Source organism: Microtus pennsylvanicus, chromosome 3, assembly GCF_037038515.1.
Source record: "Microtus pennsylvanicus isolate mMicPen1 chromosome 3, mMicPen1.hap1, whole genome shotgun sequence".
NCBI lineage: Eukaryota > Metazoa > Chordata > Mammalia > Rodentia > Cricetidae > Microtus > Microtus pennsylvanicus.
The window spans coordinates 49,688,248-49,701,371 of record NC_134581.1 but is presented as its reverse complement, the minus strand read 5'-3'; the positions used below and the strand labels follow the sequence as shown (position 1 = coordinate 49,701,371).

The 13,124-nt window shown below is 45.8% G+C and overlaps 1 protein-coding gene across 1 annotated transcript in view; it reads right to left on the bottom strand.

Moving 5' to 3' along the window:
• Window positions 1-693: 693 nt before the first annotated feature.
• The window catches only part of Lipc (lipase C, hepatic type), a 131,605-nt gene continuing 119,174 nt past the window's right edge, over window positions 694-13,124 (bottom strand). The window contains 4 exon segments of the mRNA XM_075965315.1: window positions 694-767; window positions 770-855; window positions 4,173-4,391; window positions 5,850-5,967. Of these exon segments, the coding sequence (XP_075821430.1) occupies window positions 718-767; window positions 770-855; window positions 4,173-4,391; window positions 5,850-5,967 (473 nt within the window). The 3' untranslated portion in view covers window positions 694-717.

Here is a 13,124-nt window from a genome sequence, read left to right as displayed (position 1 = left end):
GTATGATGTAACTCTTTTCTACAATGTAGTCTTTTTTTATTTTAGGGAGTTGTACTGTCTTGGCAGGTATATTGCATCTAACTAGGGGTTAATTAGAATTTTGTTTTATCAAATGTCAGTGATAAACTAAAAGAGTATTTTTCCTCCATGGTTAAAAAATGGTCAGGAAAAAATAGCAAGAAAATATAGGGAAATTGACTTAACTGTAAAAGACATTGTCAATTAGAATACCAAGTCTAAAATGGCTCTTACATACAAACTTATTTGCATAGATTAACATTTAATCAGAGACAAATTTGGGAAATTTTTAGTGTACTGATACTTGAAGATAGTTATATAACATACTGTTTAAGCTCAGTTTTTATATTTCTTTTAAGACATTTTACCTTTGATTTGTGTGTGTGTGTGTGTGTGTGTGTGTGTGTGTGTGTGTGTGTATACTCAAGCACATAGGTCAGAGACAGCTTGCTGGAGTCTGTTCCCTCTTTCTGCCTTGTGGGCCCCAGGGACAGAACTCAGGTCATCAGGCTTGGTGGCAAACATCTTTACCTGTTGAGTCATCTCACTGTCCCCTTATACTATAGTTTGAAAGCTCAGTTTATAACAGTAAAACACACCCTTCTTTACATATAAGCTTTATTTAAATGTATGTATGATTCTCTGTGTGATTTTGACTTCCAAATAAGGCAACCATTGTGGATAAAGGACAAGGTTTATTTATTTTTTGCAAGTGTCTGTTTGACTCATTTGCTCCTTTGCTTCAGTCTTTTTGAGTTCACTTCGCATTTTACAAAGACTTTCTCCTGGGTGGGGTGAAGCTGCAGATCATCTATATTTTCAGGGCAAAAAGTCATTCTGAATAAAAACAAAAACAAAAAACCACGGTGTGATGTTTCAGAGGGGGCTTATTGAAGTATTCAGCTGTTATCGAATACCAGTCCAGTTGTGTAATGCATGTGATATGATTTTTTACATTAGATGCTTAGGTTTGAATATGGTTTTATAACTTCAGAGAAAAATAAAACCTAAGTTGGTGAAAGCAATCCTCAGGGGGCTCAACACTGAAACCCCAGGGGCCTGCTTCCTTTTTTTCTAGTAACAGCTCTTCAAAAACTTGAGGGTGAGCATCATCATTACTTTTCCCCTCCTCCAGGACAGACATTCATAGCTCCTCAACTTCCTGTTCAGGCTCAGTACCCCAGCATTCAGCCTTGCTAATTCAACCCTGCGGCCCTCCCCTTCTACCTACTGGTGTGTAGGTAGATTTCTGCCTTGAGTTCCTGCCCGGAACTTTCCTAGTGATGGACTGTTCCCTGGAAGTGTAAGATGAAATCCACTCTTTCCTCTGCCAATTGCTTTGGTCATGGTCTTTGTCACAGTAGTAGAGACCTGAGCCACCTCCCCTGCAGGCATAGGGTGAGTTATTTAACTTACTTTTTCTTTTAGTCCATGTGTTTAGCAGTGTGGTTGGGAGTATAGGATTTTGTGTTTGTATCTTGTCTCTGGCCATTGGTCTCATGAGACAGGCAGTATGATTTCCATGTGTTATAACCCCAGTCTTAAAGAGGTGGGCTTGTTGTCTGAGGCAATATAGTCAGAGAGTTGTGAAAACAGAATTCCGACTGGCTCTGTCAGCCTTGGTGTTTAGCTCACTGCCTGCCTCCTAGGAATGCCTTTGGCCCTCTCAAAGCCTGCTGCAGTCAAGTCCGGGTGTCTACGAACTGAACCACCTGTCTTTACTCTTCCTGGATTATGCAACACTGGGGATCTTGGCATTTAAAGTCCACAGACCGCAGCAGTAGCACCTGGGAGCTTTTTTTGAACTCAGGAATCTCAGGTCCTGCCCAGGCCTGCTGAGATAGGACTTGCATTCTGAAAAATCTGTAGGTTCATTAAAATTGGAGAAGCCTTTGACTGGAGCACACAGTGAGCAACAATAATCTGTCTTCCTTTCCTAATGGTGTCCTGGAATCTATACAGAAAGCCACAGCTCCAGAGTTTGGGGGTGCCCCCCCAGTGGCACATGATACTGCGTAGACATTGAGGAGTATTTACAACTTGGAAAATTACAGAGCTTGTAGCTCCACAGTTCCCCCCCTTTATATGTGTATTGTGTGTTCCTATGTGTGCATGTGTGTGTGTGGGGGGGGGTGTACACGCGTGGAGGCCGGAGGATAACCCCAGGCATCATTTTTCAGACACTGCCCACCTTGTACTTCTCAGAGTCTGTCGTTGGTCTGGAACTTACCAAGAAGACTAGTCTGGCTGGCCAAGGAGCCCCAGGCAACCTGTCTCCACCTTCCTAGCACGGAGATTACAAGTTCATGCCACTACACCCAACTTTTCTTGTGTGAGCCCTTGTGCTTATAAGACAAGCATACCATTGACTAGCTTCTCCCATGCCTCCTCCATCCCTTTTAAATGTGTACGACCTATGGCCCAGAGGAAGGAACTGATGCACCTATATGTTAATATCCAGTACTGCAATTCTGATAAATTGGACTAGAGAAAGTTAGATTAACGGAGCTGAGACTCATGAAGGGAGGCGCCACTTAAAACAGCAAACCAGGAAGCAAAGGGCCAACCTGACCCAAGCAGGGCAGAACTAGGCTTAGACACCCATTAGCTATGGGACTTCTGTGAACCCTAGGCTCCTGATTCACACTCCAAGCCACCTCTGTGAGGTCATGGGAGATTAACATTAAGATCACTCTGCCCCATGTCCTCTGTCCTTTGGGAGCTCACTAAGCCTTCCCTTCTTCTCTTTCCTTTTTCCGGTGTGCAGCGGAGTAGAGGGCAGTGCGGTGGTTTATACCATCTCATAGGGCAAGGCACACAGAGTGCCACAGTGAACGTGAGCAGTGATCTCTAGCTAAGAGAACGCTGAGGGGGCAGTGCTCAGGACGGCTGACTGACAGGTCAACCTACAGGTTGCAAGAATAGCTCAGAATGTGAGAAGAGGAGCGGCTTAGTTTTCTCAGATTGATGGTGTAGAGGTTACTGCATAGCTGCGGAGTAGGCTTTCAGCAATCGCCATTATTTTGCATTCCAGGGAGATAAAGTCTCAGGGTACAGTTGCATAAGGGACTGAGGCATAAATCTGCCGTGGGCAGGCTCCAGGCAGTGAAAACTGAGGCTGAGAAGGCATGGGGTTTAGAGGTAAGCAGCCTACCTTTGCCTTCTCTGCTAAGCCGAAAAGGGAACTGGACTTCCTCCCAGAGGAAGGTGGGGAACAGAGAAGGATTTCTTGAACACAGAGGGCAGAGCTAGGAAAGGGCCTTCAGAAGCACAGAAGCGTCCTGCCATGGAGCACACAAAGCTACAGGAAAACGTGGTTACCATGACAAAGCACGCTGAGCATCCCTCTGCTCTGCTGAGTCTGTAAGCACCGTTGGACCATACTTCCTTTTCTTCTTTTCCTATTCCCATCCCAAACCCTTTGTGTCCCCAGGAACTTTGAAGCCAGGAGAGATGACACAGCACAAAAAGTGGCATTTCTTGGGGTGAGGGTCACATTGTCTTATCAAGCTTCCTTAGGGTTCTCCTAGGTCTCTTCTAAGACGTGGGTCCAAGAACTTAGCATATCTACTAAGTTTCCCAGTGGTTCTTTGGTGGGGGTGGGGATGGAGAGACAGAGACAGACAGACACAGAGAAAGTGGCAGAGACCAAGACAGTGAAAGAGAAAAGGAGAAACAAACGCAATACACACAGAAAAAACAGATAAACACACTAAGAGAGTGACAGTGAGAGAGAGCGAGCGAGCGAGCGAGCGAGCGAGCGAGAGAGAGAGAGAGAGAGAGAGAGAGAGAGAAAGAGAGAGAGAGAGATTTTGCAGTCTCCCAGGCCTGTCTCTGACTTAATAACAAGGCAGAATGTAACAGCTCTCAGTAGTCCTTCCCTGGTGACCCTGGGCTTCATGAAGCCTCTGACTCCAGAGGAGTAGCTGACAGACACAGATGGGGAGAAGGAGAGAAGCTGGCCAAGTCATCAGAAAACCTTAGTGCTCATCTTTGTCTTCTACCCTGGGCTGAGTGAACCAGGAAGGGCCCCATGTCTTCCCTGTGCCCCATCACTAGTGCGTCATGGTACCCACTTCCTGTGACTGATGGGAGGCTGAGCTGGGAAGTTGCTTGGAACCTGTAGGCCCAGCGTGGGGAGATGTTAGTATCACCTTTGCTGTGTCTCTCCAGCTTTGACCCAGATGGTCTTCAGAATGAGGCCCGAGTAGTGAGATGTCATGCCCCATGGCATGATGACCTGCACCGTGTTCCAGACATTGGCCCACACTGCACTGTTTTCCCACTTGAACTTGATGATGATCAACTCGCCAATGTCTTTGTCCAGTGTGATGAGGAGGGAGTAGGTTTTATTACTGGTAATTCCTTCGCCCCTTGAAAATATACAAAGGAAACGAGTTAATTGAGCTCAGCTGTAGCAGCCAAGTGACACAGATACACTCAGGACACTGAAATGACTTTGGGGGATTTTCGCTGCATTTCCAAAATCAGTGTTCAATAGACAATGCTGGCAGTAGGTATGAGAAGTTTAGGAGGGTTTCTCTGACAATACAATCAGGGAACCATACTGTTTTCCATATTAATCACTTCCAAAAGGGTCTGAGATATTTTGCTGTCATGAATAGAGCTAACGCCTTTTGGCTTGGCGGAGCTGGGCTATGGATCTGGACGGTCTCTGCGGCTGACACACAGACACCCCATACCACAATCCCCCCTCCCCCCGTATAAAGAGGGCTCTCTCAGTATAAACAGAACCATCCATTAAAGCAACACAGCTTAACGGGACAGAAAAGAGCACCTAGGAAAGGATTCATCGACTCAGCAAGACTCAAGCTCTACTGCGAGGTGTTGTTACTGCTTTTGCTTCCTGGTCTCCAAGACCACCCAGTTCCCATCACTGACAGAGAGAGGCCAACTCCATGCCCTGTCTATGCTCCCGAACAATCTCTCAGGAGAAATTGTTGACAATATAGAGGTAATGCTGGGTCTAGGTGACACAAGCTGAATGGAGGGTTTCCCGGCATGACTCAGCTCAGATCCTTCTGCCATGTGTTGTCAAGGTGACTGGTGTAGGGATCTACCCAGCTGCTGGGCTGTGAGCATCCTCCCTAAGGGCAAAACCTCAGTTTACCCTCCCAGCAGAACACTGCAATAGTAAATTTGGTGAATGTCTGAATCAGTATCTCAGGGACCCAAACTGGGGACAATCTTTAGGAAGCTAAGAGTTGGCCCTGAAAGGGATGCTCAGCCCTTGTCACTCCCAAAGGGAGTCTGTGGGGGGGGGGGGGGGTTGAAATGCCAGAAAAGGGCGTGGTCATTTTCTGACTGGGAAAGCTGGGGAATCTCTGTGTGAAGCCTCCCTTGTGAGGCTGCTGGTGTGAGCAGATATGCCAAGGGTGGGGCAGGGCTGGGCTGGCACGCCCTGCTGACTGAGGGTGCCCATCTGTGACAAAGGCAATGATTCCAGTTTTGTTTCCGGGTGTGTTTTCCTGACCTTGCTGGAAAGGTGCTTGGAAATCTTTGTGAGGACCCCGGCCCCACCCCCACAGCCTCTCCCCTCTCCCCTCCAGGTCTCCTCTGGATTGCACACACCGAGTGCAGCCACCTCTGGCTTCCCTCTGCTCCCAGGGCGATGACCCCCTTCACTCTCACAGATGCTGCTCAGGGATCCTGAGATACAATGTGAGAGACAGGATTGGGTCGGTGTCCCACTGACCAGCATCTCTGGGGCAGCCACCGTGGGAAGTAGCCATTGAAAAGTGAAGTCTGTCTGGAACCTGTGAGAGAAACAAGGGTGCCATCACCACAGATGGGGCCACGCTGGTACTTACAGCGTGATGGGGATTTTCTTCACTTCTTCTTTTGTTCCCAGCAAGGACATGGAAAAAGTGGGCTCTACTGGCTTCTCAATTTGATTGATGAACTGGATCTTGAACTGGTAATGATAAACTAGAGGTGGAGGAGAGATGCGAGGACCAGAGATGGGGAGGAGAAAAAAAAATAAGTAGGGCTTTTTTTGTGTCTGCCAAGGATGACCTTGCATTTCTTCTTTATTTTTTAAATTTATTTATTTACTTATATTTTATGTGTGAAAGCTTTGCATATATACCTGCATGCCAGAAGAGGACATCAGATCCTGTTATAGACGGAGTTGAGCAATCATGGGGTTGCTGGGAACTGAACTTGGGACCTCTGGAAGAGCAGCCAGTGCTCTTAACCATCAGGCCATCTCTCCAGCCCCATCCTTGAACTTCTTGTCTTCTACTTGGCCTCCCTGCGTGTCTGGATCACAGACACACTCCGTGCTCCACCGGACCTGGTTTATTCAGGGCCGTACATGCTAGGCAAACTCTCTACCGGTCAAGTACATGTTTTAAATGAAGCAGGATCTTGTGTGGCCCAGGTTGGACCTAGACTCACTGTCTTCCTGCCTCAGCCTCCATGGTACTGGGATTATAGGCATACGGTCCCTTGCCCAACTATTTAAACAGGAATTACAAATTTAAACTCCTCTGCTTTTTTAAATTTTAAAAATACAGAGGAAACATCCTAAATAGATAGGTACCAAAATGTTAACAATGTTTCTTTGCTTTTTCACCCTGAGCAGTGGAGCTCTGGATGCTCTCAGCTTCCTTCTTTCTCCTCTCTCTGCATCCTGAATATGGCGCAGGACTCATAGTGTCTTTATAGCAGTGATGATGGCGGCTGGGGATGTAGCTCTATAGGAGACCTAGCATGTGGGAGGCCTTAGGTTCCATCCCTAGTACCAAAAAGCAAAGGAGATAGTATTGTCTGTGAAAGACAGTGGAACTGGGGACTAGGGAGATGGCTCAGTCAGTGAAGCGTTAGGACCTGAGTAAAATCTCCACGTAAAAAGCCACATGTGGCATACTTGCTTGTAATTCCAGCTGCTGCGAGATTGGAGGCAGATATAGGGGATCCCTGGAGCTTGCTAGCCAGCTGGTGAAGGTCCAGGACAATAAGAGACCTTGTCTCAAAAAGGTAGACAGCCCCTAAGTACAGACGCCCAAGGTTGCCCTCTGACCTCAGGACTCGGAGCATTTCCCACTGTTGTTCTCCTGGTCCTGATGACCACACATTCATGTTCAAGGTAGTTCCTAGAATCAAGCTTCCGCGAGTGACATGAGCCCACTTTCTGGTGGGGAGAGGGTGTCACTGACTCTAGATCTCTTGGACCATTGTAGCAGTGTTCTCTTCCGCAGGATTCTGAGGAAACCTTTTGTCTACCTTAACACAGTTAGACCCTACACTTCATGCTCAGATCCCCGAACTGGATGCCCTGACCACATTACAAAAGGCTGTGAGTGAAAAATTCAGACAAGAGCTACTGGGTAAGACCGAGTCCTAAACACTTGGATGGCAACTGTGGGAGGAAAGACCCTGGCTTCTCATCCTAGAACTTTTGGAGAGGACTTACACTATTTGGTGGTTGTCAGGGAACCAAGGCAGAAAGGAAAGATCTACTTAGGACATGGGCTGCAGACACTAGGGTAGGAGCCTTGGATGTGGACAAAACTGAGAGTCAGGGGCCTGGCCTCTTGTGCTGCTCCAAGAAAGAGGTGGTGTATTCCTAAGCACCTATGCAGTACCCAGAGCTCTGGTTTTTCCATTCAGCCTTCTGTTATAGGAGATATTTGGCGTTGGCTGCATGTTTGGTCCCATGGTACTGGGGCGGAGTGGGTAGAACTGTGGGGGTTTCCCCAGGTGCCTTGAAGATATTATCTCACTTAACTCTCACAACAATCAATGTTATTATTATTTCATTTCACAGGGCAATGTGCAGCACACAGAACTTCAGTGACTGTCTGAGGACCACACAGCTAGTGGCAAGAAGCATCTCAGAGACGTAAGCCCAGGCAGCCTAGCTCTAGCAGCTGAGCTGAGCTAGAACCAATAGCCCCTGTATAGCCCAAGGAAAAAGTTAAAATGTAAAAAGAGATTTAAATTGAAAAAATAGTCGAAATAATTATTTAACTAACAATAAATCAGGGCAGGGCATGGTGGTACATGCCTTTAATCCCAGCACTGAGGAGGCAGAGACAGAAGGATCTCTGTGAGTATGCTGTTAGCCTTGTCTACAGAGCAAGCTCCAGGACAGCAAGGACTACATAGACAGATCCTTTCCCAAAAATCCAAATAAATTAAATAAGTAAATAAATGAATAGAAACCAGGAACACCTTTAGTAGTCAATACTGGTAAATTGGCAACTTGTTTCTTTTTTTTTTAATTTATTTATTTATTAAAGATTTCTGTCTCTTCCCCGCCACCGCCTCTCATTTCCCTCCCCCTCCCCCAATTAAGTCTCCCCCCAGCTTGAAAAGCAATCAGGGTTCCCTGTCCTGTGGGAAGTCCAGGGAACCCCCACCTCCATCCAGGTCCAGTAAGTTGAGCATCCAACCTGCCTAGGCTCCCACAAAGCCAGTGCGTGCAGTAGGATCAGAAACTTGTTTCTGTGATAAGATTTTGTTCTGTCAGCCGGGCTAGTTTGGGATTCTTGGGCTCACGTGATCATCCCGCCTCAGCCTACTGCGCAGCTGGGAAGATGGGTGTGTGCTACTAGTAGTTAGAGTCCTGAACCACAGAGGCAAAGCTTCTCATGCAATGACCTTAATTTTCTTCACGTGGTTTCTACGGTACCAGCTTTATCGTCCTTGTGATGGCATCTTCTGAAGGAAGAAAGCGAGGCTTCTGGGAGGTGAGTGCATTACTCGCCTTCTAGTGACTAATGACTGAAGTGGTACAGTTGACTCTGAGGTCATGTGTCCAGCCGTGTGATCGACTCTTAGAAGCCATTAAAAGATATATATATATTTTTTCAAGAGCAGAAGAGATGGCTGGAGATATGGCTCAGTAGTTAAGAGCATGTATTGCTCTTGCAGAAGACCTGCGTTTGATTCCCAGCACTCACCACTCACATTGCCCTATAACTCTAGGGGCTCCTGCACCCTCTTCTGACATCCATGAGCACCTGCACTCATAAGCACATACCCCCCCCCCCAACTTAAATATAAAATAAACATTTTAAAGAGATATTTTCCCAGGCAATTTCACTTGATGAAAAAAATGAAAAGGAAAGGAATGAAAAGAAAAACAAAAGTTATAACCACAGTGCATGAAATTGTCTCCGGCATCTAAGAGCAAACTCTGCACAACAGGAGGCATATTCCCGGAAGTCACAGGAATCTGGATATGGGCAGAACTTGTGAGCACTTGGAGAGGGCAGGGAGCCAGGGTCGATGTTTTTTTTTTCAAGGTCCGCACCTCCTACAGTAAGTGTTTTAATTATTCTCTTCTTGGGAAGAGGAGCTTTTCAAAATGTTTAAAAAGCAATCAAGAGAACAAGAAGCTACAGTGCCCTGGCCTTGAAGGAGCTGGCATTCAGGCTGTCTAGCCAGAGACCTGCCACCCTCTGCCGTGTCTGGTGGCCTTCAGTGTGCATAGCCCCGCTCCCCGAGCACAATCTTAGGGGAGGGAGTCTTGTCACTTTAAGAGTCGCCATAATAGGACAAAACTCATTAGACATCCATGCAGTCAGTACACAGTGGGATGTTTATTAAAGAGCCACAAATAGACAAGCTGCACTAAAGTCCCCCCTCCCTAACTATAATGAGAAACACCCATCAAGCACCTTTGTTATGGTACCTCAAGCTATACCCTAATATTCTAAATGTTTTACTCACCTACCCTGCCCCCATTTTTTGGTTCTCTTTTTCAACTTTGGTTTTCCGAGACAAGGTTTCAAGCAGTCCAGGCTGTTTTGAACTTGATAACAGAGGTTGACCATGAATTACTTGCTGGTGGTCCTCCTGCCTCTACCTCCCAAGTACTGGGATTACAGGCGTGTACCATCACACCAAGTTTGTGCAGTGCAGGGAATTGAACTCAGAGATTCAGCCATGCTAGGCAAGCTCTCTGCCAACTCAAGTCACATCCTCAACCCTCATTTTTTGTTCTCTTAGTGAAATTAAATACTGGCAACATGCTGGCTCTCTTCGCTGGGGTTTTATTCACTCTTTGCCCTTCTCTGCCTACCTTTGGATCTGGGATGTGACTTTGACTGTATCTGCATGTTCTCTTGTTCATTGGCTTTTGGGTAGGCTTGGGCACTAGGGAGGTTCTGGGGGGGGATCCCAGGGACTTTCCTCTGTTCCTGTATGCTCTGGAGCTGCCTCTGCAGCAGCTGCACCTCCTCCCAGCTCTTCCAGGATATCCCAAGGTCTATTCTTTCCTCCGCTCACTCCCTTCTGATGTCACAGTCAGGTGATGCCACAGTCCTTGCCAACTTCCTTTCCATCATCCTTCTCTATAAGAGTTCCACTTTCCTTCTTCCATACATTCAGGCCAGACAGTGGGGTCCTGTTTCTCAGCTGAACCCTACACAGATAGATTCTGATGGTCCTGATGAATTTCAGATAAGGGCACCAAGGGTTAGATATCTACAGTTATCTAGATGGTGAAAAGCGGGACAGAACTCCAGACCTGGTGTCTGGTTGCAAAAGACCCTTTTCATGTCATCTAATGTTGGCATCTTGCAAGTGATGTGTGCCCTTTGAAATCAATGGCAAATGTCGGACACCGAAGTAGCCCAAGGGTCCAGCTATCACTGGCGGGGAGAGAGTTTCTTGTCCCTAAACTGGATATGTGCTTTTTCTCTCCTCTTTTCCTAAGTGCTCTATGGGAGGAGATAGACTTCCACATCAGGGAGGTTGCAGTTTTAGGGTCCTGGGGCTGTGCGGTTAGACCTGATTGCCAAGGCCCCTTGAGCTCGCACAACCTACAAGGGAGAGCTGCCTTGATGCCAGGAGGCAGCTGCTTGTTCAGGGGGCAGGTGTTCAGATGTAGAAGCCAGGTGTGGTGGCATACGGTTGTAATACCAGCTCAGGCTACACAGCGAGGTCCTATCTTAATAATCCAAAACAGTTAAATGAACATAATAAATGAAATGATCACAAAAGGCATGTGTGAGATGAGGCTGAGGGACCCTGGGCAGCTCACATCAGACCTGGCTGGGGCATCTTCTCCATGATGCTGGGGCCACCAATATTCAGAACACATTCCTGGAGACCCTGTGTCCGAACTGGGACTCTGCTTTGTCAGTGCATGAATTCAGCCACCTTTTTGGAGAGATCTTGAAGTAAAATGAATTCAACATGAAAAAGCCTTTTAGGCGTGGTTATGGCTCAGTAGGGAGAGGGCTCATCTAGCATATGCAAGACTCTGGGTTCAGTCCCTAGCCAAAGCCTGGTTATTGGTTCCTACTTGAATGTGTATAAATGTTTTTCTTAGATGCTCATAGAATTACAAAGCGAGCGAGGAAAAGCATGACTGCTTTGCTTGCTTACCTTATGATGTGTTTAACTGGGCTGCTAATAAATGATTTAGCCAAAAAAAAAATTACCCTGTGACTTCAAAGAGTCCAGATAAGCCCGTGTTCTGACACAGAAATGATTTCACGACTTGTAGATAAAAGGCCTGGAGGAGTCTGCTGACCTGGAACGCAATGAGGCGACTCCCTCCCGAGCAGAGACCTGGGGTGAGTCCACACTGTGGAAAGTCCTGGATTCTCGTTCACTGTGGACTCTGCTAGTGCCATTTATTAAAACAAACAACATCCCAAATTTTTCTCCTCAGAGTGGCCATGATGAACACAAGGTATAGAATTTGTGGAAAGAAAATGTTTTGTTTCCTGTCCTTTTTTTTCTCTGTGAACTGTTACTGGGTCTGTAGGTCTTATGACCTCTCTGAAAACATCACAAAAGGCTTTTGTTCCCCTGGGTGTGGATTTTATCTCACTGAGCCGTAGGAATGAACTCTCCCATGCTTTTCTGAAGTGCCAAAGACTTGTTCCTATACTTCAGGGAAGCTGACAGTCACAGGACTAAGGGTCCAAGGATTGTGTGGTCCTGATGTTGAGGCAGGGGACAGCCCATGGGCCTGTGATTCATTGACCCAGAGCAGGGAAAGGGAAGGAAGGAGGGTCATGGGACTTTGTAAGTATGTGTCTGTGGGGTATGTGTTTATTCTAGCAGTCATATCTGGGTTCCGCACTTAGGGCCTAATGCCCAGATGCCATGAGACTAGATGCCTATCCCTTCTGTGGGGAGTTTTTTAGTGTTTTGTTGACTGCCTAAGAATGGAGAGAAATACATAAGAATGCTTGTGTGTCTGTATGTATATGTATGCATCTGTGATGTGGGATTCCCCTCTGTATGCTGTGAATGTGTTTTGTTACCAGTGGCTAATGAATAAAGCTACATTGGCCTATGGCAGGACAGAATAGAGCAAGGCAGGAATTCCAAACAGAGATAGAGGAGAAAGTAGGTGGAGTCAAGGAGATGCCATGTAGCTGCTAAAGGAGAAAGACACTCTTGAACCTTACCAGTAAACCATGAGCCTCATGGTAAAATATGAAATAATAGGAATGGATTAATTTAAGATATAAAAGTCAGTTAATAAGAAGCCTGAGCTAATAGGCCAAACAGTGTTTTAATTAATACAATTTCTGTGTGATTATTTCAGGTATGAGTGGCTGGGAACAAACAAGCAATCTCCACTTACACATTTGTGTATGGTGCATCTGAGTATATATGTTTGTATGTCTCTGTGTCTGGCATGTATATATTCACATTCATGTATCTAAATGCACACATTTATGTAAGTAAATGTGTATATGAATATATATGCACGCATATATGCACTTGTATATATGCATATATTGTATATTTGTGTATGTACTTGAATATGCATGTGTATGAATATCTTGCTGCATCTGTGTATGTGTGTATATTTGTGTGTATATGTATATTTGTGCACATGTATACATATGTCTATATGTGCGTAAACACATGCATGACTATATTCATGTCTACATGTATGCATATTCATTCATGCATGTATGTGAATTGTATGCATATGTGTATGTAAATGTGTATATGTGTTTATATAATTTACATGTGTATATGTGTGTATACATATACATGTGTGTATATAGGGGTATATATAAACATTTATGTTTGCATGCTTGTGAATAAGTATGTATATACATGTTTGTGCATTTGTGTGTATACATACATGTGGAACATAA